The sequence below is a fragment of the Heloderma suspectum genome, chromosome 6 (assembly GCF_057233095.1).
Source record: "Heloderma suspectum isolate Gila_16-S chromosome 6, 16-S_ref, whole genome shotgun sequence".
NCBI classification, from domain to species: domain Eukaryota; kingdom Metazoa; phylum Chordata; class Lepidosauria; order Squamata; family Helodermatidae; genus Heloderma; species Heloderma suspectum.
In genome coordinates, this window is record NC_139463.1 from 40,160,677 (window position 1) to 40,187,899 (window position 27,223).

General features: G+C 43.2%; 1 protein-coding gene across 3 annotated transcripts in view; it reads right to left on the bottom strand.

Annotated features, from left to right (window-relative positions):
* Positions 1–646: 646 nt before the first annotated feature.
* SLC39A14 (solute carrier family 39 member 14) overlaps positions 647–27,223 on the bottom strand; it is a 48,152-nt gene continuing 21,575 nt past the window's right edge. For 2 of the 3 annotated variants that reach the window (XM_084804026.1, XM_084804028.1), the window contains 7 exons: positions 26,030–26,216; positions 16,318–16,487; positions 14,496–14,618; positions 11,485–11,667; positions 9,587–9,794; positions 6,039–6,223; positions 647–5,060 (listed from right to left, as the gene is read on the bottom strand). In XM_084804026.1, the coding sequence (XP_084660152.1) occupies positions 4,914–5,060; positions 6,039–6,223; positions 9,587–9,794; positions 11,485–11,667; positions 14,496–14,618; positions 16,318–16,487; positions 26,030–26,216 (1,203 nt within the window). In that variant the 3' untranslated portion in view covers positions 647–4,913. Of the gene's footprint in view, positions 5,061–6,038; positions 6,224–9,586; positions 9,795–11,484; positions 11,668–14,495; positions 14,619–16,317; positions 16,488–22,660; positions 22,831–26,029; positions 26,217–27,223 lie in introns of all 3 variants that reach the window. The other variant, XM_084804027.1, reaches the window with a different exon arrangement.

Genomic DNA, 27,223 nt, shown 5'->3' on the forward strand with positions numbered 1-27,223 from the left:
TTAATTGGAAGTTGCATCCTTTTCAGAGATAATCTTGGTAGAGAGGACCCCCCCCCCACACACACAAAAAAAACCCTTACAAAACAAAACATTGATTTTCTGGAAATATTTGCCAGGTATAAAGGAATCCTATGTGTAACATAAACAACCAAAGGTATAATATTCGTATCGGAGCAGAGTGAAGTCGTTGCCCATGTTCTGGAGAGATATCTATTTATGAAATGCACAAGTCTTGCTTAATTTTACCCTCAACCCTGGCCTTGGGGCATAAGCATTTTTGGAGGTCTGATTAGAAACAGACATGGCTCAATCTAGTCACGCACACGTGACATATCTGCATAGGATGATCCTGTTTGTCTGTGCTTCTCCTGTCTTGCTGAGGCTAGGGGTGAAAGCGTCCAGCTTATAGCGTTGCACCAAAATGGAGCCTGTTCAGTTCACTCTAAAACTGAGCTACTTCATAACAGCTTCTACTCGCTCAAGTGGACCACTACCAGAATATTGTCCCTTTTGTAATACAGATGGGAAAGTATTGCAAATTTCAAGGAAAGTAGAATAAATTTTTTAGGTGTCCCGTCCCCCCAGCACCTGCCTTTGTAGCGGAAGCTGCAATGCTTCTGCTACAAAAATAAAACGCTCTTCAGTTGTCATTACAGAATATAGTTTATTCATGGAATTTTACAAATAACTTTACAAGTCACATGACATAAGTTATCTTCTTTGTTTCAGCACATTTTCTTACAACACCTGAGTTATTCAAATACTGAGATGGGGGGAAAAAAATCAACTGTCTAGAAATCAGACACAATAGAAATACAAATAAAAATCAAAGCTTCCTCACAGTTTGGTCAGTTTTACTTTCTCCCCTCTCAATCCCTTTCCTGATAGGTTAAATGATTCTGGCACAAGCAAGAAAGATCGTATTTTCTCTGTGCACCCTTTAAAATTCCATGCGCAGTAACTACATCCACAGCCTCATAAAGCTCCATCAGTGTTAAGACTGTAGTCCTATCTATACCTCCTTGGGAATAAGCGCCACTAAACTCAATGGGACTTGCTTCTAAGGAAACACACATAGGATCAGGCTGCATATGAAATCTGTGTAGGGGTTTCATAATTACCTTTGTACTGTCCCAGTTGTCAGACTAGATTGACACTCCTTTGACTTAAAATGAATTTAATTAACTCAGTTGCACATGGAAAGGGGGCTCAAAGCTATGCAAGTTTGTATTAAACAGCTATAACCAGCTTAATATAGGAATTTGTATAGAAGAGGTGAAGATATTTAACCAAGATATCAAATTACCACCCATCGTAAATACTGATCTCAGAAAGTAACCTTAAAGTACAGGCATTGACTTGGCTAGGCTGGCATTTAGTACCATTGTAGCAACTATCTTACTGGCCAGAGATTCACCCCCTCACTACTTTTCTGGGAAACTTGTTCTAAAAGACTAATTCCTAAATGAATTCATGAAGTGACATCTGTGTGACCACATCATACCTCATCAATATGCTCTCAAGTCCAAGAACAGGAACAGTACATTAGTAGTGGGCTATTCAGTTCTGACCTTTGCAGGAACAAAGGATGATCTTTATTTTGGTATATTTATTATTAACATGGCAAGGATGAGGATAATCAAAGAAACCCTACTGCAGAGTCTGAATGACAGTTTCCCATTTCAGGCTGATTCACACATAGATAAGATAAATAAACTAAAAAGTGATGGTCAAAACATGATTTTTTTTTCTGTAATGAACATAAAGATAGATAAGGTGCCTTAGAAATTATAATGGGGTGGCAATGGAAAGATCCTGGTAATTATTGAATAAAATGGAGATAATGGTTTTCAATAACATAGGTTGATTCAAACCAACAACAAAAAGCGACTATTCGATCAGGCAGGTATATTGTAAAATTCTATTTAAGCCTCTTTATTTAAAATGGCTACAATGGTCTTAACAGAGTAAACATTACAATTTCTGCCATATGCAAATTGTACCTTCTAACTCTAGTAACTATATTGAGGCCAATTGTGCTAATAGAAATGAATGGCTAAGTGAATACTCAACACTATCAGGGGTCCTCTAAAGGAGACGTAGCATTTTGCAATATAATATAACTTACTGGGAAAACTCAAGTTGGTGCTCCCTTATTATGAAAAGGAGTTGAAACCACTACAAAGGCCTTCTCTAAAGTACTTTGTGTTTTATACCATGGATCTCAACTCTCCAGGCATACTCAAAGCTTGCATTTTCTATGGTAATTGTTTAAGGGCAGAATCCTATGCATGTTTAGACAGCAAAAAACCCTATAACTCCCAGCATGCTGGAAGGGGCATGCTGGAAGTTATACGTCTTTTTGCTGTCTAAACATTCATAGGATTGTGTCCTAAATGGGTGAATAGTGTTTATCAGGTGGCTACGTTTAGAAGTCTCTCCAAAAGAGGCCAGTAAAGACATTAGGATATGTTATGCTTTGAAAATCAGTAGTACTGAACTGTTCCGGCCCAGTGCTTGCTTTTGGTGTCCTTATGTCAGTACCATTTTTTCCAGCCCCACCCATGTGGGCTTTAATCCCAAAAGCCTTGTAAAAGAAAGTGGGAATCCATTCCTCTCGTCTGAGAACATTAGAACAAGCAACTGACTAAGGACCAATGTAGATGAGATGCCATTTATGCTATTAACAAGTGCATGAAAGGTTTTTTAAAAAGAAGTAAGGAGTAGGTCTGAGGGACCTGATTTGGGTAAAGCAGGTGTTAACCTCACCCCCATGTTGCCAAACTGGATTGGAGACCCTATGCCTGCTTTTTATTTTAAAGAAAATATTCATGTGATTGCCAGTTGTGCAGATGGCAACTTGTCTAGTTTGGCCTGTAGAAGTAGCTTGAGAAACAGTGTGGCTGTCTGAACCGTCATAGCTGAATTTTTAACAGGTCCGTGAAGTGCACAGCCCCAGCACCCCACCCCCTTCCTCTCAACCTGGGCTAACGATGGCCAGAACACTTCTGCGGCAAGTTAGAATTGCCAAGGCATAGTTAACCCATCCATTACTGGCAATGCAAAAGTTATAGTCTATCCATGGATCATACCTAATGGCGGTTGGTGATGCTTACTTTACTCTAGTCAATTTGTGTTTTATTTGAAAGGAAAGTAATCTAGTCCACATCAAGGAGAGACTTGTTAGACCCCAGGGCTAATACATTCAAAGGTCTTCAGTTTCCTATGATCCGTGGTTGAAAAGGAAGAGGCAGCATTACAAATGGGTGAAGTGAGGAAGCAAATGTCAGTCATCACTAAGGCCTCCTGGGCAGCTTCCATTTATTTGTGCTGGAGAACTTCCTTGTGGGTTTTACATCAATTCGTTGTAGGGCACAGGGGAAAGAAGTGCCACTGGATTTCCCACCTCAGCACCAATATATCTCGGTATGGCCCTAGTGGGAGTGGGATCCAGCTCTTTTACACCTTCCTCATAATAAGAGAATATAATGGAGGTGATCCAACTGTCTTCTGCATCACAACCTACTTTGCGGGAAAGGGAGGACAGCAAACATTTGTTGCCTTATGCACCAGACCAGAGTGATTCAGATACACAGAGATATCGCCACAAGAGAGGAAAAAAAAAAAACTCTGGCAGAGTAAGGTATCACCTTAGTTTGGCTGCCAAAGAACTGGGTCTCCTTTTGTTTATAAAGCAGAGCAACCACAAGATTCTTACAGAGAACGTGTGAGGTGGAAAATTTGCTACACACTTAAGCTGAAGGGCTTGATATTATCAATATGATAATACATCAGTTCACCTAGTGACTCTGGGAAGTCTCATCCTGCAGTAAACCTCCCTAAGACAAACCTTCCCCCTCTCCAAATCACTTTCATAGACTACTCCAAGGCCTTCACATCAACCAGAGGATACAACACCTTAGTATCTCAGATTTTGCCAGATACAAATAAAAAGACTCTCCACTGGCCAGATTCACCCTAGAGAGGCTCACCTTCAAAAGAAGTAGCTCAGCAAGCCAGCATGTGTGTGAATCTTTTGAAGGAAGACGGAGGAAATTAAAAGGGCTGATCATGCCCCACAATGTCTGAGGAAAAATTGTATTCTTTAAGAACATAAGATGGGAAGAAGGAACGAAAAAGGAGCAAACCCCTATCCTGTAAGACAGTCATTTCTTCCTTTTATATTCCAAATGGTTTGCAATTAATGCTACCACCTGAGTAAAGAAATCCTAGGTCAATTAATCATATTAGTCTTTCTTACTCAACTGTAAAACTTGCATAAATTTGTATGACCATATTTTAGAAGAAAAAGACTTTTCATGTTTAGATTATACACACATCGCAGCAAGCTCTCTCTCTTTCACTCACTCACTCACTGGGGAATGCTTTTTCCAAGAGGGTGCCTACCATCCACAGTTCTTGTATTATTGAAAGAATGTCTGTTTAATCTGTGGTTCATTAACCGTTTAGAATTTGGGGCATCTTTTAAAATCAAACTAGCCACTCAATCAACCAAACACTGATGCTCAGTTTAAAACTCTAAGAGCTCCCTACTTCCAAATCCACTGGTATACCAATTGTAGCATAGAGAATTTGCACATGTAATCCATGTAGCCCAAAAGGATATGAGAATTCAAACACCTCTGGTTGGGGCCCTTAAGAGGACAAATGGAACTGGAAGCTTTTTCTTCCTAGAGTCCATCAGAACATGAAGGAGAAAGGGGAGAAGGATCCTGTTGCTACACTAGGAAATGGTCCTTAGGTCACTAGCGAGGAGTTCTGTCAGCCACTGCAGGTCAGTCAATAAGAAGTCTATGAAGCAAGTTTAATAAACATGCCCCTTTCTGTAATCCTTGGTGAGAAGCTGTGCTTTACACAGCCCATACACGTGGCAGCTAGCAAGTTGCATGTCTCTATCCAATCTGGATCTGTCCTGAGTACATGGTGAGCAGCACCATGATGGCAAATCCTGTCAGCAGTCCTGCATTCTGGATAGCAAAGGCAATCAAAGCACTGCCGCTCCTTTCATCTTCTTGGCTGACTTCATTCATCTCTGGAAACTTATTGGACAAGGAAAGAAATTACATTTATTTCTGTAGCAAAGACAAAACCATTTCTTCTAACATACTTGTAAGTGCAGAACACAAAACTGGCAGGAAAATGCAGTAATTAGGTCTTCATTAGTAATTAGGGCCAAGCACAAGCCTTAAGTCTTAAAGTTTAAGACAGAGACCAGGGGTGGGCAACATTTGGCCCTCCAGATGTTGGGACTGCAATATGCATCATCCCTCACCATTGGCTATGCTGGCAAGGGCTGATGGGAGTTGCAGTCCTACAGCATCTGGAGGGCCACCTGTTGCCCACCCCTGACATAGACCCTGGTTAGGAATGGGACTTAAATTAGCCACAACTAATCTGTTCAGCTGGTTTGAATTCTATTTAGCCACAGGTTTAGCTGGATTGAGGTCACAAGGTTAAGTGTCAACAAAGTTTAACTCTGCATTTCTGATGATCTCAAAATGAGACATTATAGAAAATGTGGAGAGACACTTCATTAGTAAGTTTTATAAGATTTCACGTAAACACACAGTGTCACTTAATTCACATTAGTCATAAAAACAGAGCAGCGGCAAAAGACACTTACAGGCTCCCATGGGGGCATGTGACCTGAAGGGAAGTACCCATACATGTGAATGTATGAATGAAGTGGGAATAAGGTAGGATGGAGATAAAAGCTATAGTGGGGAAATGTGACTATGGAAAGATAAAGCCCATCCCTGATAAAGGCTCTCAGGATTTCTGGTCTTTCTAGACACCTGCATTGTTCATGTTCTCCTTTTATCATCTTCATCACCATCATCATGAAAGCTAGAAATCTGTACTTTGTTTTCAATGAATTTTTTTAGCAAAGCCAGATTCAGCCCCAATGTCTTTGCTCTGTATACAGATCATGTATACAATATTGCTCATGGATGATTCAAGATCCCTTTAACCAGGAAGGCTTCAACCAAGTGTTTGCTCTATCTACCTTCACTTACCATATCAGCCAGTGCAATGTAGAGAAACATCCCACCAGCTAGAGCAAAGATCCAGTTGGGAGAGAAGTGGCTGCCAGCCAATATCCCAAACGCTAATCCCAGGTAGCAGCAGCAAGCTGAGATGAAGTTGAAGAAGAGCGCTTGCCGGATTGTCATCCCAGAATTCAGCAAAATGACAAAGTCACCTGCAAGATGAAAGGCAATGCAGAAGTAGTTAAAACTGAGAGAGCATACCATGTCAACAGAATCAAAGTTTAAGGAGATGTCTGCTGAATAAACATCTCAGACAACATTTTAATAATATAACCCGTTTATATTGGAATTTGTTGTATATTACTGATATACCTTCCTCTGTGTGTGTGCATGTTCTACGACCAACATTTTTGATTAAGCGATGAAACTCTGATGATGACATTTGACATAAGATACATTCTAAACCACTCAACATTCACTAAAGTGGTTCATCAGCCCCTATTATGCACACAGAACAAACAGTCAGGAAAGGGGAAATACCTCAAAAGTACACTGGGTAACTGTTACTCAGGGTTCCTTTTAGGTGCTGGGAACTAAGTGCTTTTAGGAAGCCCCAGAATGGAATAGGAGTAAAATTTTGGTTCACAAACAGGCCTGTCTCATCTTGAGGGCAAAAAGTTTTTGCAGCTTGGAGTCAGACAGTTATGCTGACAAAGCGATGGTCAAGCTGTGGAATAATAGAACAGTATGAGAAAAAGTTAGAATGTTTGTTACTTCCTGCAGCTAGCAGCTCCTTGTACCCTGATAAGGCCTAAGGTAAAATCAGCTGTCTAAAACAATGGAAAACTGTCTCTGCAGGTTTCTGCCCGAAAACACATTGTTCACCAATCCAGAACTGAATTTCTAGTTGGCAACTAGGGAAAACGGGGCAAATAAAAAAGCAGAAAAATTGAGGGGTGTCAGGGGATCAAAGAGCAACCATGCCCTGTTAGAAGAACTCACCTTTTGTTCCTCTCTTCCTTGCTTGATCTTTACTTTTTACTCAATTCTGGGCTTTGTAATAAATTGGGGGGGGGGGGCTTTTTGGCTTCAGCCTTGTTTTTGCCTTCTTCTCTCAAAAGGAGGGTCCTCCCTTTTCCTGAACATGTCTTTTTCCTGGCTTTGAGACTATTTTGGGCCATTCCCCAACCCCCACGCCAGTATTTTGAGCCAGAGACCTGGCTCCTGAGCAGCATGGTTTAGTTTCCCCCTCTATTTTATTTTTATTTTGCTCACTGATGAGGCTTAGGCTTCACCACCTTTTTCATTAAAAAAAAAAAAGTTTTCTTCACTTTCTACCTGGATTACTTTTCCTATCTCGATTTTGCTGGGTCTTACACCTTGGACACTGGGAGAGGTATCCTCCAATCTACACCTGGGTCCACAGGAAGCTGTTCTTCAGATCTCTGCTTGGGATAGGTAGCTATAATTTTCATTTTCCCTTCCTTTTCCCTAAAGGTTTGGACTACACTGCTATATAGTTGGAAGCTTTAAGAACTGTATTTAACTAGTTTGGACTGGTGGGAGTTTAAGCAGAGCGAAGTAACAATTCAAACTGCTGCTAGTTTGGCCTACAGAAAAACATTTTTCCTAATGTTTTTCTGATAGGCCTCAGCAAGAGTTAAACTGTAGTTTACTTTGCATGGTATAATTTTTTCATGTAACAGTCACACCACTTTGTGTGTTACAATTGTATTTTCTTTGTAATCATTACGTTTCACATTTTACTTCTGCATGTGGTGTTCCTTTGTATTTACTTTTTTCTTTATTTTTCTCTCATGATAGAAGAGCTATAGCCTCTGACACTGATTCTGAGTCAGAACGCTGTACAGTCAGGCCCAGCCATGGGAAGCCAGGAGTCTGATAACTCAGTCCTACCAAGCCTCCCACTGGCTTTTGAGCCGGGAGGGAGTGAGATGCAGGACACTGATATGGCCTATCTCCCACAGCTGGGAAACATGACCTTGATGGAGGCCCCTGCTTTTCAACCAGATACATCCTCCATGGGAACAGGGCAGAAGGAGATCTCTGCAGGAGAAGGAGTGTGGGGGGTGTCTTCCTTAGTCTTGCGTCAGCTGAAGAGGGCAGAGCAGAGGCACCCTGTGAGGCGTAGCAACCATCTAAGAAGCAGGGTTTTTTTGGCCAGGATTGAATGTCCAATACTGATGTTTAGTGGCCACTCCCCTGTATTTAAACCAGAGCAACCAGAAGTAGACTTTGTTGGAAGAAACGCTCTGATCACCTGAAAAGCTTCCCACTTTCACTGGAACTCTGGAGGTGTGTGTCGTTTATTTTGTGAGCTGCACCAGCGCTGTTTTGACTGTTGGCTTGTGATGCTTAAGGACTGCTTCTGCTCAGCTTCTGCTGTGTTGTGAACTGCTAACTGTGGACCTTTATCAGGACTGTGAAAGCCAATAGCTAATTACTGGAATTGCTGCAAAAAAGGGTTTACTGTGACTTGTGCCTCATCTCTGGGAAGTCAGGATCTGACACTAGCCTTCTGTAGTCTTCAAGGCTCTGGGCTCAGATCAAAAGTTCCATCTAGTCCAGCACCTTGCTTCTCACAGTGGACAACCAGATGCCTTGAGGTAACACACAAGTAAGGCTTAAAGACAATAGGTGTCTCTCCTCCTTCTGCCCCCAGCAACTGGCATTCAGTAATATACTGCCTCTGAACGTGGAGTTTGCATACAGCTAGCACAGCTAATAGCCACAATCACACATATTGTTCACAAGCAGCCTGATTGCTCCCACTTGGCTCCTCCCACCTACAGGAGTGGCTGAAGTAACCACAAACTAACTAGGAAGCAAGAGCTGAACAGGAACTCCTGGTTTACTGTTCCCCTAAGAAGTCAGAATCTGAAGCCAGGGTTTGTAGTTGTTTTTCAATTCATTGTTTCCAGGAGTCCTGGTTCAGATGTAGCACTAAGTTAATGCTGCCTGGTTAGTTTCTGGTTACTTACCTTCTTCCACTGACAGAAGGAACGAAGCAGGAAGCACACCTTAGCATGCTGCTCATAAACAATAAGCCAGGATTCTCTTGAATTCTGGCTTATCCTTATGTCCAAATGCAGCCATAATTTACCTTCCATGAATTTGTCTAATCCCTTTTAAAGCCAACTCAGCTGGTGGCCATCACCACACCTTGTGGTAGTAGATTCCATAAATTAATTGTACATTGTGTGAAGTGGTGCTTCTTGTAGCAGGAGAGTCAAGACAGGCAAATCAATTTCACTTAATAACTCTTGGTAAGAAAAATGTCCTTATCCACTTCCTCCATACTATGCACAATTCTATAAACCTCCAGTTGTCTTTTTTCTAAACTAAAAAGCCCTAAATGTTTTAGCCTTTCCTTGCAGTGAAGTGTTTCCACCCTCTGATCATTTTGGTTGTCCCTTTATTTGCACCTTAATAAGGACTCCACATAGGAAAGCCCGTAGATATGCTTTGGCCCCGTAGACCTCAAGGGAATGTCTAGGCACCACACTCAATGTTATTTTTTTTCAGTCCTATTGCATAGCTTAAGAAGCACATACCTAGCTCATGGGGGAATTCTTCACAGAGAATGGCCACAGAGGTGCTGATCCCTTGAAAGACTGAGACAGTGAAGGATGCCCCAATGGCCAAACCATCAATGAAATTGTGAAGGCCATCGCTCAAGGTGATCATCCAGGCCAGGGTGCCAATGTCAGAGTAATGTACACCTTTTAGCCAGTAACATGTGCTTTGAGAAGCTTGGAGATCCTGAAAAGGCATTATTGAAAGGAACACATAAGGCAGCAGGTCAATAGTTGAAATAGGGGCTCTCTCATCACCCTACTATACAGTTTATGTAGGTGAACCAACATTCTTGTACGGACCTTGTATCATAAAATATGTACATATTGCCACTTGTACTCACTACCTACAGTACAGTAGGACTTGCTTACGTCTTACAACAGGAGATACTTTGGCACATAGCTGTGTGTGATGTCACACCATGGGGGTCTGGAGCAGAGAGGGGAAATTAAAGTATTCCACTCAAGTGTCCTAACCAATGAACAGGAAATGTAAACAGACTTCCAAACGCATGTAATCTGACCTCTTCACCCTACCTAAGCTACCTGGAAGCAGTGTTCACTTGACAATTCTGTGGCATCAGCTTTGTGATTATTCTCAATACTGTGTCAGTGCATCACTACAAACCAGCCATCTATACATTGTGCCTGTACTGATCTGCCTCTTCAGTAATATGCTGTCAAAGGACAGCTTATGAATGTAACTCTTATTTTCTCCCCTCACACTAAGCTATTGAAGCCCAGATGTAATCCTCCCAATCCTCTAGCCATAGTTTAGGAGAGAAGGATCATGCCGTAGACTACCTCCCCATCCCCTCTTGTGTATGAGTTTCCCCCCTTCCCTCCCATGGTTTGTTTTAATAACAGTGTAGCATTAATTTGGCATTGGTTAACATTAACCAGATTCCCTTCTCAATCAGGGGTTGCAGACTCAGTTGAAACCCTAGTTTCAAAACCCTAATGAAGAGGAGTAAATGGACTGGCACAGGTGCAGATGTAACACTACACCATGGTTGGAAGTGGGGAAGTTGTGAAGGACAGGGGAGAAAGCAAATACATGAGCCTGCAGCACACTCCCAATCTCCTAACCATGGTGAAGAAAGCAAGAATGTTATGTCTGCATGGACCAAACACATCAGGTAGACCATGATAGGGTCCCACCATCCGTTTCCAACAAAAATAGACTAAAACTAGTGATGGGCAAACTTACCTCAAATGAATATGTTATTTACTCTGAAAGTAACGAATTCATCCATGTAAACCCGGACAAGAGTTCTCCTTTAATATGAAATCTCATTCTGTGATTATGAGTTTTTGTGCATGTGCACTATCTAGGACCACCATGTAGTGCAGCATGACGTCATGTACCACCACATTATGTGGCCCCTTTCTGAGTGGTTTTCACATGGCCTCCCTGCATGATGATGTCACGTGATGTTTACTCAGTCGTCAGCATAAAGATGGACCTGCAGAGTCTTCTTCCACCTCCTCGCTGGAGCCACAGCTCCGGTGGCAGCAGCATGGCAAGCAGCTAAAGAGAATACTTCAAGTATGCCTTTTTTGGGGGGGGATGTCTAAACTGAAAATTTAGTGGGGGAATGTGTGTACTTCTTTACTGTGCATGCTCCAAAGCTCGCAATCAACTGAAATCATAATACATCGATCCAAGCCCGCTACCAAGGTGAACATTACAAACAGATGAGTTTTGACCAATGAGCCAACTAATTATGAAATTTGACAGCCTCTCTACTAAAACACATTCTGGGAGCCCTGTTTTGAACCAACTTTCCCATCAAGCCTATTGTCTACAAGCTACGACAACTCCCTTCCTGCAAAGATTGAAGACATCGGTACCCTTTGTACAGGTGCCCACTGACCTGAACCGATAAGGAGCTAACAATCTTCTCGTCAGCTGATGGATTCTTGCATTCCAGATCGCTGTTCTTATTAGGGATCATGTGATCCAGGTCACCATTTTGCAGTTTTTCAGTGACTCCCTCCTCCTGGTCCTTCTTGGAAGGAAGCGTCTCCGTGCTGTAGTGGCTGTGCCCATGGTGATGCTGGGGAATGCAGAGGAAGAGCATAGCTCATACCACACAAGCACAACTAGGATTATATTCCATTGCTGCAGCTTCCTACTCAAGGTTTTACTCACTGTTCGCCTAATGGCACCATACACCACATGTTTTTATCATTCTTTAGCCACAGTAATTCACTTAACTCCAAAGCATTTATCAGCAAGTTCTGTCATCTCCCACTTCACAACTGTCCTAATATGGAATGGTTGGGTGGCCAGGTGGGGATGGGACTCTTCTATCATAAGGAGAGAACGGGGCCTCCTCTATCATCAGAAATAACCTGCTGATCCACACAAAAGACCATTCCGCTTGGTGCTCTGGTTTTGGCTTTAAAGGGCCTTTTCAAGGATGTTTTGAAAGTCCCATGTACTTGGAAGCAATTGTACCAGCCTTTATCTGTGTGTATATTGGAAACCACAACAAGTCTGCTTATGAGAACTGATTTCTCTTTGCAAAATCGTTGTTGACTGTTCCGTACAGTATCTGTTCACATGGTTTGCTCAGCTGCTTTAATTCTAAATAACATTCTTCACTTGTTTTGAACCTACTGTTATCAGCACCAAATGTTTGAATGAGGTGAGCTAGAAATTCAAATAAATAAGGGCAGGATCCAGTCCACACCCTGAACACAATAGTGCCCATGTACAAATCCAGCTCTCCACATGGGAAGGGGGGCAGTGGTAGGGGATTTCCATGCACCAGGCAGCGCACATGAAGTAAAGGCAAGGTAGTGGTGAGGGACTGGATTGTCACTAAACAGTTTATACTGTTCTATTTTAAATTATTGTTTCTATCACCTTAAATGGCACTAAAAGTAAGTTTCCTGGGACTTGGGTTTTTAGGATTACCTTTTGGAGGCTTTAAAAAAATACTATTACAAAAGTTGTCACTGGAGAGCAGTCTTCCCCACCCTGGTGCCCACCAGATATTTGGGATTACAACTCTCAGCATTCCTGACCACTGGCCATGCTGGCTGGGGCTGACAGGAGTTGAAGTCTGGAAGACATCAGATTGGGGACGGCTGTTAGAGAGGACAGCAGAGGGAGGCTACATGCCAATATCACCAGCTCAGTAACATCATTATTTTGCATTCTTCCCCATCTCTCATCTTGTCCCATAGCATAGTGTGGTAACACTTTCACAATGTCATAGACTCAGGAGCAAGTTTTCAAGTTCTCTGGAACTCTTTACTAGGCTGGACGTTAAAACAAAGCCGGGGGGGGGGGGGGGAGAGACAAAAAGCCAGGCATGGCTGCTGCCCCACACAAACTCAGGAGTGCTCTCAAGCACACATCCCAGAATACTTTGTAACATGCAGGTGCTGCATCAGGAATCCACAGGGGTTCCTCAGCAGACAAATCAATGTGTAAAAAAAGAGTTCTTTGTATTTAAAATGTTTGCAAGCCACCATGTTAGACTGCTGAATATTTGCCAGGATTCCTGCTTCTAATACGCTGATGACATGCAGCTGTATTTCTTCATCTTCTTCAGGTGAGACTGTGGATGTGCTAAATCAGTGCCTGGGTGCAACAATGGACTGGATGAGGGCTAATAAACTGAAACTCAATCCAGACAAGACTGAGATGCTGTTGGTGGGTGGTTCTGCTGACCAGATGGAGGATGTTCAACCTGTTCTGGATGGGGTTGCACTCCCCCTGAAGGAGCAGGTCCCCCTGAAGGAGCTTGGGGGTCCTCCTGGAACCATCTTTGTCACTTGAGGCTCAGATGGCCCCAGTGGCATGGCGTGCCTTCTACCAGCTTCGGTTGGTGGCCCAGCTACACCCCTATCTGGACAGGGATAACCTGGCTTCAGTTGTCTATGCTCTGGTAACCTCCAAGTTAGATTACTGCAATGCAGTCTACATGGGGCTGCCTTTGAAGACGGTTTGGAAGCTGCAGCTCATGCAAAATGCGGCGGCCAGGTTGTTAACATGTACCAGGAGGTTCAAACATATAAGGCCAACTCTGGCCTGCTTGCACTGGCTGCCTATATGCACCCAAGCTCAATTCAAGGTGCTGGTTTTAACCTATAAAGCCCTACACAGCTTAGGACTGCAACACCCGATGGCATGCTTCTCCCGAAATGAACCTACCCGTACACTACGTTCAGCCTCTAAGGCCCTCCTCCATGTGCCTCCTCCAAGGGAAGCTCAGAAGGCAGCAACGAGGGAGAGGGCCTTCTCAGTGGTGGCCCCCCATCTGTGGAACAAGCTCCCTGATGAGGTCTGCTGGGCGCCAACATTATTATCTTTTTGGTGCCAGGTTAAGATCTATCTCTTTTCCCAGGATTTGGCAGCAAATGATTTTTAATCAGTCCTGGATGAGTCTTTAGTTATGTCTGATAGTTCAATGTTGTTTTTAATTATATGTTGTTTGTGTATACTGTTTGTGTACTTTTATGTGCTTTTTTGTAAATAGGTTTTAAAATTTTTATATTGTATTCAATGTTTTAACTTTTGTGAACTGCCCAGAGAGCTTCAGCTATGGGGTAGTATAGAAATGCAAACAACAACAACAACAACAATATACCTGGAGGGAAAAATACAAATCTTGTTTTCTGAATTTATTTAAAATTATTTCTAGGCTGTCTTTAAGGGTGGATCCCTCCTTTTAGTTACTTGCTCCTCAGAATTCCACATAGTTTTCCTTATTACAGTTATATTTGATGCTAACTAATATATAAATATTTGCTTAAAGAATCAGAACCAAAGATCTCCACCAAAAGTAGTTCATCAGCAAGTAATTTCTGTCATTGGTATTGGACAAAGGCAAAAAATACCCCACACCCCTCAGACTTTGCCCCAGCTCACCTTGTCTTTCTGTTTGAGAAGCATCTTCAGTATTTTCTCTGTGAAAAAGAACAGGTAAAAGCCCCCAAAGACGACAGCAGATGTGGGGACATAATAATCTTCCTGAGGATTGAACCCAAAGGCCTGTAGAGAAGGGGCAAAAAAGAGTTGGTGAAGCATAACATTAAAGAATAGAACATTTGCAAAGTCTATGTCGCCTCCCTCCCCAATTTCAGCTCCCTTTTCTCATCATCTCTAAGGGAAGCCACTGAGAGGAAATACAAAGTTCTGCAGAGCTCAAGAACTTGTCACTTGACCTATAGAACTATTTCCTGATGGCAGCTGACTGCAAATTCTTATTACTACAGTAGTAAACCTGTGTCTGGGCTGTACCATGTCCGATGTGGGCTCACATTAAGACAACAACAGTTCAGGCAAGCTTTTAATAGTTAATGCCACTTTCTAACTTTTCGTGATCCCTGATTTTATTGTACTGATTGCTTGTTTCACTTTGGATTTTATTCTGTGATTGTTTTTGTTGTACTTTACCCCAAGCACTCATTGAGCAGAGGCACTCTAAAAATACACTAAAATAAATAAATATGGTTAAATGCTCCTCCATAGAAATATATTCCTTTTACATAGAGACCATTTCCGAGAGAAGGCTAGCTAGGACCGATATGCTATATGCAGTGTAATATGTATTTTTTAAACTATATGGAGAAGGATTCAATCATGTGAGGCCACCACACCTGCAGATTCAAGCAGTACAGCCCAGGCACAGGTTTGCTGCTTTAATGAGAAGTGGACTTCTAACAAACAGACTGGAGAAGACTTTCTGTGACCCTTAGCTTGCTCCCTAAAGCAGAAAGTCATCTGACAGGAGGTCATTTGAATCCCAGCTGGTGTAACAGCAAGTGTTCTGCCACCACAAACCATTTGCCAATTGATGCACATCTTACGGACTTTATAGTATGGAGTGAAATAAATGTTCCCTACTTGTTGTTTCTCTCAAACACTTTCATTGCTAATGAGAACATTCCAAAAATATCCCATGCTAGTGGGGTATTTTGTCCTGAGAAAGTCCTCTCCAGAAAAAGTCAGCCGAGTGTTCCTTTTCTTCCTAGCTCCTACAGCACAATGGCAGAGAAAGTTGCAGGGACATGCCTTTCGTGTACTGGCCTCTCTCCCTAGAGATATCTGCTGTAGTGTGTGGGGAATAACTCATTTCCTCACTGTTTACCTGTCTTCCTAAGAACACCATGCTCACGGGGCTGAACAAATGTTTTATGGAAAATTGCTTCCCAAGCATTAACGTATTTGTTGCCTGGGGCTGCCGGTATATGGAGTAGGAACCAGATTAATGATACTTTTGCTTATAAGGCTGCACAGCTGACATGTGCCTTATGTACTAGCAGACGATCCCTGCCATTAAAGGCATGAGGCGGGCAAAGAACTCTCAGCATAGACCTTTTTCCTTATCTTAATTGGCGACAGCTCTTAAGGTGCCAAAATGCAGGTCTAAGATAAGCCTTCAAGCCATTTTTAACTTCATCTGACATTAAAAGGCCTAAAGAGTGAGAAGCATAGGAAAAACCACACTCAAGTGGCCAAGTGCCAACTGTTCCACAACATCTGTGAGCTGATCACCACCAGCACAATGCCATTTCCCATGGTTTTATCTCGGCTTAAGCGCTTCCCACGCTGGATACAAATGAAGGCAGCCTAGGAGACTGCTCATCCCCCTTCCTAAGAATTACACCAGACTTTCCTTCTCACATCGCAGATGGCACAAAAGACAGACAGCCACACAAGGAAGGCCCAGAGCAGGCCCTGGTCATACCTCAGGAATGAGCTGGAAGAGGGCGTTGGAGTAGAGAGTACCAATCGCCAGAGCTATGAAGTAGAGGAGCAGGCGCTTGTAAAAGGTCTTCTTCATGAAAGGCACCACACTGGCCCCGACCAGGGAGCAGAGGGAAATGACGGTCACGCAGAGGAAACCATAACCCCAGACTGTTGTGAGAGTGTCAACCCCATCCCAGTGAAGCCACAGGTGGGAAGAGATGCCAAAGGAAAAGTCAGAAAACCAGAAGATGCAGAAATGAATTCACACCGGGAGGGGGGCGGGAGAGAAAAAGAAATGGGACATTTATTAGTGATTGATATGCAATTTGGGATCAATTCAGGCATGCTGGAAGCACCCGGGTGCACTATGGCACTGGAACTCCTATCTGAGACACTGCTGAAGAATAACAGCAAATGGGTCCCTCCGAGTCACTGGTAATTTCAGCATGGGACTTTTGCACCCACATCAGAGATGGGGAAGAAGAGCCCCCCTCACAGGCAAAGTAGAGACTTGAACTTTCTACTGAGTGGTATCCCCTCTCATCCCATGTACTTCCTATCCAATGGTCTTCCTAATAGCCCCACAATAAATTGCCTTTAGTAGCCAATCCTATGCATGTTTGTTCATAAGGAAGACCCACTAATTTTAGTGCAAGCTGCCCCACAAACTGTGCTTTGGATCATAGCCATAGGGCATTCAAACTTTAGTTGAGCTGAATGCAAAGCATCTAGGCCTCCAGCCCTCTAAACTGTTAGTAGAGCTGTTATCTTCAGTCTACTCAGAGCACAGATTTTTCCTCTCTTTCCAGTGCACAGTACCATCAAGGGGAACAGTGCCAGAGCTCCAGTGCCAGAACACCCAGTGTTACTTCCAGCATTCCACACACTTCACCTTCATGGTCTGCTGCATGGCCAGAGGGAGCCATTACTTGTCTGTATGTATGATGCACAGGTGGCCCTATCTGCCTGGTATATGGGCATCCAGAGAATTGAAGAGTCTCTGCTGTCCATGTTATGGAAAGCCCAACTAACCAAATGGCACATTATTACTTCAGTTGTTCTTACAGGACAGGCAACTTAACAATGGAGGTGAAGTATATATTATTATTTCTGTTCTTTCTGGATCACAAAGATGTTTTTGTTTGCAAGAAACAAATCTCCCCACCCCCTCCTCATTAGATTTACAGTTCTGGAGCTGAAAATACCATGAACTCTACAAAGAAAAAGGGATTACACTAAACAATGCCTTGGATAGGTAGGAATTAGCTATATAAAATGGGAGTTGCACGAATTGCAAAGGGTTAGTACCTTAGCCTTTTCCAATGAGAGAAGCCAGTTGGTGAAGTGCCCAAAACAGAGATGGCAAATGTAGCCCTGAGTTTGTGGCTCTTTCACACCAGGGATCAATTCAGATCTCATTTCAGCCCCTATTTTAGAAGTTTGAGAAACTAGCTGGATTTACAAACCCTAAAGTTTATACCATGTATCTAAAGCCAAAACACTATGCCAGAAGAAAAAATAGTAGTGAAGTACAAATAGTAGTGAAATACAAATTTCAAAAACTGGGAAGTAGAGTTTGTGGTTATATTTAAGCAGCCCCCAAACCTGCAATTAAACCAAAATTAATTCAAGATTGTATCTGACAAAGCCCATCATGGCACCAAGAAATTGCCTCCCTTTGTTGAAAAAAAAATAATTAGACCAACTACTGAAAAAGGAACATAAGAAGAGCCATGCTGCATCAGACCAAGGGGCCATCTAGTTCAGCATTATGTTCACACAGTGGCCAACCAGCTGTCGACCAGGAACCCACAAGCAGGGCATGAGTGCAACAGCATCCTCTCACCCATGTTCCCCACCAACTGATGTACGTAGGTTCACTGCCTCTGGTACTGGAGGTAGCACATAGCCATCAGGAGTAGTAGGCATTGATAGCCTTTTCCTCCAGGAATTTGTCCAAACCCCTTTTAAAGCCATCCACATTGGTGGACATCACTACATCCTGTGGTAGTGAATTTCATAGTTTAACTATGTGAAGAAGTCTTTCCTTTTATCTGTCCTCTATCTCTCACTATTCAGCTTCATAAGATGACCCCAGGTTCTAGTATTTTGAGAGAGGGGAAAAAAATGTCTCCCTATCCATTCTCCACACCATGCATAATTTTGTAGACCTCTATCATGTCTCCTCTTACCCTCCTTTTTTCCAAGCTAAACAATCCCAGCTGTTGCAGTCTTCTCTCCCAGGGGAGATGCTCCAGCCCTTTGACCATTTTAGTTGCCCTTTTCTGCACTTTTTCCAGCTCTACAATATCTTTTTTTAAGTGTGGTGACCAGAACGGTACACAGTAGTCCAAGTGTGGTTGCACCATAGATTTGTATAAGGGCAGTATGATATTGGCAGTTTTATTCTCAATTCCTTTTCTAATTATGCGTTACATGGAGTTTGCCTTTTTGACAGCGGCCGCACATTGGGCTGACATCTTTGTTGAGCTGTCCACCACAACCCCAAGATCTCTTTCTTGGTCGGTCACTGCTAGCTCAGATCCCATCAGGCTATACTTGAAGTTGGGATTTTTTTGCCCCAACGTGCATCACTTTACACTTGCTTACACTGAACCGCATTTGCCATTTAGATGCCCATTCTCTGAGTTTGGAGAGATCCTTTTGGAGCTCTTCAAAATCCCTTTTTGTTTTAACCACCCTAAATAATTTGGTGTCATCTGCAAACTTGGCCACTTCACTGCTCACTCCTAATTCCAGATAATTTAGGAACAGGTGGAAAAGCAATGGCCCTAATACAGATCCCTCTGGGACCCCACTATTTACTTCCCTCCATTGGGAGAACTTACCATTTATTCCTACTCTCTGCTTTCTGTTCTTTTACTAGTTACTGATCCATAAGAGGATCTGTCCTCTTATTCCATGACTGCTATGTTTGTTCAGGAGTCTTTGGTGAGGGACTTTGTCAAAAGCCTTTTGGAAGTCCAAGTAAACAATATCTACTGGATCACCTGTCTACATGTTTATTGACACTTTCAAAGAACTCTAAAAGGTTAGTGAGACAGGACTTACCTTTGGGGAAGCCGCATTGATTCTTTTTCAGCAGGGCTTGTCCTTCCATATGCTTACTAATCCTATATTTAATAATGTCTTCAACCAATTTACCCAGAACAGACGTTACGCTAACCAGCCTGTAATTTCCCAGATCCCCCCTGGATCCCTTCTTGAAAATTGGTGTTATATTGGCCATCTTCCAGTCCTCTGGTATAGAGGCTGATCTTAGGGACATGTTGCATGTTTAGGTTAGAAAACTGGCAATTTCATATTTGAGTTCTTTGAGAACTCTACGATGGATACCAGCTGGGCCTGGTGATTTATTTGCTTTCAATTTGTCAATAAGGTCAAGAACTTCATATTTGTCACCACTATTTGCCTCAGTTTCTCAGACTCCCTGAAAACATCAGTTCAGGCACAGGTATCTTGTGCTATATCTTCTGCAGTGGAGACGAATGAAAATAATTCATTCAGCTCTCTGCAATCTCCTTGTCCTCCTTCAGTACTCCTTTAACTCCATTGTCATCCAATGGTCCAACCGCTTCCCTAAATGGTTTTCTGCTTCTGATACATTTAAATAATTCTTAATTGTTGGCCTTGATGCTGTTAGCAATGCTGTTCAAAATGCTTTTTTGCATCTCTTATTATCTGCTTGCATCACCTTTGTGCAAGCTTGTGCTGCCTTATGTTTTCCTCACTTGGGCAAGACTTCCATTTTCTGAAGGAAGCTCTCTCTTCTCTAATAGCTCCCTTAACACTGCTCGTTAACCATGCTGGTCACCTCTTGGGCTTGGTGCTACCTTTCCTAACCTGTGGTATACATTTTAGCTGGGCTTCTATTATTGTGGTTTTGAGTGATCTCCAAGCATTCTGAAGGGATTTAATCCCCTTGACTCCCCCTTTTAACTTCCTTTTCACCAGTTCCCTCATTTTAGAGAAGTTTCCTCTTTTGAAGTCCAATGTGACTGTGTTGGACTTCCGGGCAGTTTTCCACTTAAATATATATTAAATCTGATAGCACTCTGGTCATTGTTTCCAGTTGGTTCAACAACATTTACATCTCGTACTAGGTCCTGGGCGACACCATTTAGGATTAAATCCAAGGTCGCCTCTCCTCTGGTCAGTTCCATGACCAACTGTTCTAGGGTACAGTCCTTTAGGGCATCAATAAATTTAACCTCTTCGTTGTGGCTGGAACATGCATTTAACCAGTCAATCTAGGGGTAATTGAATTCGCCCATTATTACAACACTTCCTTGTTTGGAAGCCTCCCTGATTTTGTTTTCCATCTCAAGGTCACTCTGAGCATTCTGGTCTGGGGGATGATAGCATGTTCCTAGCACTAAATTAATTTTGGAGCCTGTTATTGTCACCCACAGTGCTTCTGTGGAAGAGCCTACCCCTTTTAGATGTTCTAGTCCACTCAACACTATGCCTTCTTTGACATACAGGGCAACACCTCCCCCAGTATGCCCTTCCCTGTCATTCCTATAGAGTTTATATCCAGAGATGACCATATCCCACTGGTTCTCTCTGCTCCACCAAGTTTCTCTAATGCCCACCATATCCAGGTTTTCCTTTAAAATCAAGCACTCCAACTCTCCCATTTTGGCTCAGAGGCTTCTAGCAGTTGCATAAAAACACCTATATATACACAGTATCCCTCCCCAGATGACTCTGGCGTGTGCATCTTTTGCTATGGGATGTTGGCCCCTTTGATTGGCTATTGTGTTCTACCATGTACTTCTGGCCGATTTCCTCCCCTTCTACATTTGGGCAATCAAAAACATTTTTATCTTCATCACTTTGGGATAATTTAACCTGAACTGGATGCTTCCCAGCTCCTGTTGGCTTTCCTCCAGGGTTTAGTTTAAAAGCTGCTCTGCCACCCTTTTAATTTTAGTACCAGCAGTCTGGTTCCATTTTGATTCCAGTGGAGTCTGTCCCTCTTGTACAGGCCCAGCTTGACCCAAAACGTTCCCCAGTACCTAACAAATCTGAACCTCTCCTCCCTGCATCACCATCTCATCTTCACACTGAGACTCCTCAGCTTCGCCTGTCTAGCTGGCCCTGCGTGTGGAACAGGTAGCATTTCAGAAAAAGTTTGTAAATAAGTTTGTAAGGGGTTAACCCCCTGGGATTTAGCTGTGCCCTTGTTTTGACTTCAACTGTTATTTATCAATTTTAAATTGTTACCTGAGGTACTTTAACAGATAAGTAATTTCACTTACCTTTCACTCGCACAGTTGCTTAACTTGCTTAAAGAGCCAAGAGAAAACCTGGGATTTCAACATAAAAAGTGTCTCTCCAGTGTATTGGGTGTTTATATGGTATTCCTTCCTTTCTCTTTCCACAACAGCATCTGTAATCTCCAGCCACATACCTTGTTTTCCACCTACTACCATTCATTAGCCCAGTGAAGAAACCTGAATGCTAGAGAGCCTCAGTTCACCAAAAGAGCCCACACTTGCATGCAGGTTAACATGCACCTCTTCCTCTATATCGTTCCAAGCAATGCATACTTTTAGCTGGCAAGGCCTGGCTGAAGGGTAGCATTTTCCAGTGTTTCAGTGAGAATGCCCGCACATTTCCAAAGAAACGATATGCTAACGGAAATACTGCCCCCCGCCCCCCCAGGTAGTGCCTTTCTATAATATTTTGTACAATGAAGAGAACTTCCACTAGAAGCATCATGAGCCAATTTCCATCAATGGTGGAATGGAAGTTCTTCAAGAATTGGTAACAGCTCAAAGGTGCACTGTAAAAATTCACAATGCTCTTCTAGACCAGGGATGGGTTGAAAGTAGATCTCCAGATGTTTGGACTTAAACTCCTGGTATTCTTGACCTTTGATAATGCTGGCAGGGGCTTCTGGGAGTTGAAGTCCAAAACACCTAGAGATCTACCTTCTGCCCACTCCTGTTCTAGACAATTGTTAAGGACAAGCAACAACCAGAGCTCAGGGCTAAGCTTCTGCCCTTGAGGGAAGAGGGCACGAATGGCAGCTCCCAGACTTTAGTTCAGGGAAGTTCCCAACATGTGCCCTGCACAGGCATAAAATTCATGAATGTTCCTGCACAGGGACTATGAAGAACTTGCTCCAAGTCTCTCAGTTGACTTGAGGTAGCTTCCTGATGCTCAGAGAGGAAAGATGATCTCCACAGCCACTGGGGAGGAAAATATTCCCTCTCTCGGCTGCGAGTAGAGAAACCTAGTGACCTAATGCACAGGGAAAAGTTGAGTGATTGCGAGTGGATCTGTGAGTGTGTGGGTGTATCTTACTGCACCTCTGGGATCAGCTGGAACAGTGCATTAGAGAACAGCGTCCCGATGGATAGCGCGATGAAATAAGTTAGGATTCGGGCGAAAAAGACCTTCTTGGTACAGGGCACGATGAAGACTCCAAGGAGGGAGGCCAGGTTAATCAGCGAAACGCTGAGAAAGCCAAAGCCCCAGACTGTGAAACAAGAAGAAAGGAGGGCAAGTTTACCCAACTAATTGAAAACGGGAAGTGGTCTCTAGATCCAGCTGAAGTTTACGACACTGAGTATATATGCTGACCTCACTGTATATATTGCGATCAGGTGGGAGTTTATGATGGACAACCCCAGGATAGCTGGAGGACATAGGCTTGGCTGATTATTTATCCTCTGTGTTCTGCTGCTATGAGAGGCCATCACTCAGGGAGCCATGGGAAGCTATTCTGGCTTACACTCAAGCACAGCCCATTAACAAGTTGTCAAGGCAGTGGGGTTTGTGATTAAAGATTCCAGGTAGCTTGAAAAGATTAGAGGTTTGGTGTAAAGTAAGGTTCTCAAGACAAAAAACTGAGCAGATGCTTTGGAGCATTAACACTGGTGTTCAGATTAAGCCATGACAGTTGTCCTTGGGTCACCTGGGATGTAGCCAAATTAAATCCCGGGGGGGGGGGTGCAGAATTCAAGGGAAGGATGTGATCTTGAGGTCAATCCAACCTTCATTCTTCCCCATCAGCCAAGATCTGGATCACTGATACACCCTGGATCTGTAGAGGTGATGGCAGCCTCACTGCCTCATAATCTCAAATGGAGTTTCGGAAGGAAGCTCAGCCTTATTTCTCCCTTTTTGCTAAGATGCCCTTGCAGGGATTTGAAAAAAAATTCCACCATGTCTCTGTGCAATCTGGTCTTCCACGGGAAGGGGACCCAAGGCATCCCTCTTTGGAGTGGAACATTCGACTGCTGTTCTTTACAGGTGTGAAGTTTGCACCCACAAAGAAGAGAAGAAGAATGATTCTGGAGTAAGCACCCAAGAATGAGCCACTTAATCCTTAATAGATCTGCTGGAGGCCTGGCTGGGAAGAATCTAGCCAGCCACTTGAAAGAGCAAACTGGGACCCTTCTCACCTGCAGATCTGAATCTTGAATAAATAGATCCACAGGCAGAGCCGCTTTCGAGCCAGCAAACTCAAGGTTCCCACAACATGTGCTCAGTCACTGCACAGAACATCCCAGGAATGCAATCTGACAAGGAACACTCTTTCCATGGACCAAACCTGGAAGTGGTACACTAGTCAGGATCTGCTTTGAATGGCACCTAAAGTGGCCTTTTCGTTCAGCTTTTCTGTATGCCAGATGCAAAAATCATCACCATTTATTACTTTGAAATCTTTTGCAATTTATTTGTACATTTTAAAAATGTGGTGCCCCAATGTGGATACAATGCCTCAGCAGAAGCATCACCAGCACCAAGTACATTCAGATACAATCTGAATACAAATACTGTTTGGGGAAGGGCCGAGGCTCAGTGGTAGAGCACATGTTTTACAGGCAGAGGGTCGAAGTTCAATCCCTGGCATCTCCAGGTAGGACTGGAAAAATTCCTGCCTGAAAGCCTGGAGAGCTTCTGCCAGTCAATGTGTTGCAGTACTGGGCTAGTTAGATCAACGGTCTGACTCAGCTTCCTGTATTCCATGCCTGTATTTGCAATGCCAAACAGTGCTGGCCCTTTTTTCCTGCTCTGCCTTTTCATTAAAAAAAAATAGCATCATGTCGCTGACTCATATTCATCTTGTGATCTACTAAAATTGCTGTAATCGCTACCTTCTCTCCAATACCCACCTCTGATTTATACTTTCTCTCTCCTTTCTGCTGTGCAGTGTGATCCTAAAAGTGTCTACTCAGAATTAAACCCCAGTGAGTTCAGTGGTACATGAGTACAGGCTTGCAAGCTCTAACCAGTACAGCAGTGCTGTTAAACAGCTGCTCTCACCCAGTGGTTATCACAGTTGGCTGGCAAAAAGCGAGTTGTGCTGCAATCTGAAGAAAGCCTTGAATAAAATGATATCAAATCCCTATTGTTCATTAACTACAGACCCACAGACATCATCTGTGAATGAACGCAAGAAGGCTCTTGCTAGAGTAAAACTGAAAAAAAAGGAGGCCCTCACAATAGCTAACCTCCTCTTTAAGCCGACAGGCTGCTCTGCTTTGCAAAATGGTGCAAAAGCCACGCTTTCTGCAGCACAAACCAAAACCATTCAAGTATTGTTCTTCAGAAAGGGCAACATATATACTTCCAATGGTCCTCTTCCACTTGTCTGTATAGATCAGACAGCATCAAAGCTGACTGACAACACTGACAATTCAATCGTCTGGGGCTGGGGGGAGGTGAGACTTTAGTTTGATCAACTCTTTTCTGAGGCACAGGCATTTTCTTGCAAAGTAACCTTGAGGAGAACTTCTCTACATATCCTATAAAATTATTTAGGTTCAAGATGAAAAAATAAAACACCTAACCACAATAGACTCAGAAAGAGAGGGAAGTTACTTCCTTGTCTCTAGGATGAGACAAATTTACCGGGGAGTTCAGGGGTTTTCAAATCTCCATTAGCTCTTCTTTGCAAGAAGTTCAGATGGGTATCCTAAATGCTCATCACATTTCCAAAGCATTTAATCTCTCACGCTGCCCGGAATGAGAAATAAGCTTATTTGGCCCACTAGGAATTGAGACCCTCAATTCTGAGCATGTATGCATGTAAAATTACATATATATGTACAAATATGTGTCAAAGAGGTTCCTCAAGATGGCACGATGAGCTAAGAGTGGATTCTTGGGGCTATCCTTTTATTGCTACATTTCCCCACTAGCAGAACATCTAGGATTTTGTTTGTTTGATGGATATAATGGATTTCTCTAGGCTCCAAAAGAACTTGGTTTCAGTCCAATGCTCCCACTACACTTTCTCCAAGGAACGTCAGGGTATTCTTGTGAGGGAGAAATTGCTGTATGTGACTATCTGCTTCTACATACAACTCTGACAGCGTTGTACATAGAAGCAGGTACTTGGAATGAAATAACTGAAGAGAAAAGCCACAGTTGCTACAGTCTGGGAAGCCCCCTTCCTCTACCATCCCCAACCTCAATTCTTCTGCTTGACATTGCAAGTAGATTCTTTTGCTGCAAGGGTCAGACTTATGGGCACAGGCCGGCCTGTAGCTGGAAAAGGAAAACTCAGTAAGCACAATAGTTTAGAATTCAAGTTGATATCCCATTTCTGCAACAACTTGCAGGAAAGCAAGGATGGCCAGAATCTGATGCCTTTCTCTGGAAGGTTATGTTTCGAAAGCTGTTAACTTTAGCTAATCTGGCTGGCTTGTGCCTACACACATACACACCTTCAGCAGAACTGGGCTTCCCTTCCTCCGTCTGCTCATCTTCCTCATTCTCTAGGTTCTCTGACATACATGCCCTCGACTCCAGTTGCTGCAGGATAGTTGGGCAGAATTCTTGGAACTCACTCTGGCCGAGGTGGGACCCTTCACTCAGATTGTGGGTGGCAAAAAGCTCTGAGGAACTGAAGCACTGCAGAATAGAGGTAAAGACATGTTGAGAAGTGTAGAGCTGTACACTTCTCCGGCTTGAACACTCTGAGGCTTCCCATACTTACTCAAGTCCACAAATCATGCAATGCTTCCTGCCTCCATCCCATAGCATCTCAGCAATATCATCTTACCCTGTCGTTTCAGATAGCAAGGGCCAATTCACACAACCATTTTTTGATATTCTCCAAATCCATGCAGTAATTCCACACACATACGCACACCCCACCAAGAGTCACACATGCATTCATATTCTGGACCAGCTGCAGTTTTCAAGAAGAATCCCAAGTACAGCTCATTACGGGATGGAGCGTAACTCCTCCAATTTTGAAACAGCTTCAGCAGCTCCCAGTAGTTTTCTAGGCCCAATTCAAGGTGCATTCCATTAAGCTGCAGCAGAGGGAGAGATGGGAAGTAGGGCTTGTTCTGCTGGCTCTGCTAAAAGACCAGCCCCATTGGTCTCCTCCCTCCCTCAGATGTCACCTGGCAGCAGCTATTCCATCAAACTACAGAGGAGGGGGAAATGAGAAGGAGGGCCCATTCCATCAGCTCTGTTGAGACACAAATTCCATTTGGCTCCCTGAATAGTTTCCATTCAAGAGGGTCATTATAAGGAACTTTGTAACTTTAAGAACTGTGCCAAAGTTTGTTTTCCTCTTCCATCCTCTTCCCTTTATCCTTGTATGTCATGTCTTTTACATTGTGAACTTGCAGGCAGGGACTGTCTTGTTTTTATTAATCTTATGTAACCTGTATGAATCTACCAGCAAATAGAGATGCTGCTCCATGCTTTTCTTCCATCAGAAGCAAGGAGCGTGGTGAGATGGGACATGACCTTCTCAATGGCAGCATCAGGGTTATAGAACTTGCTCCCCAGAGAGGCCCACCTTGTTTCTTCTATGTTAACTTGTAGGTGTCAGATCAAGACAGATCTATTTCAGAGGGCTTTCTAGACCACCTGAGTGAAGTTAACTACTGGCGCTCTGTGTT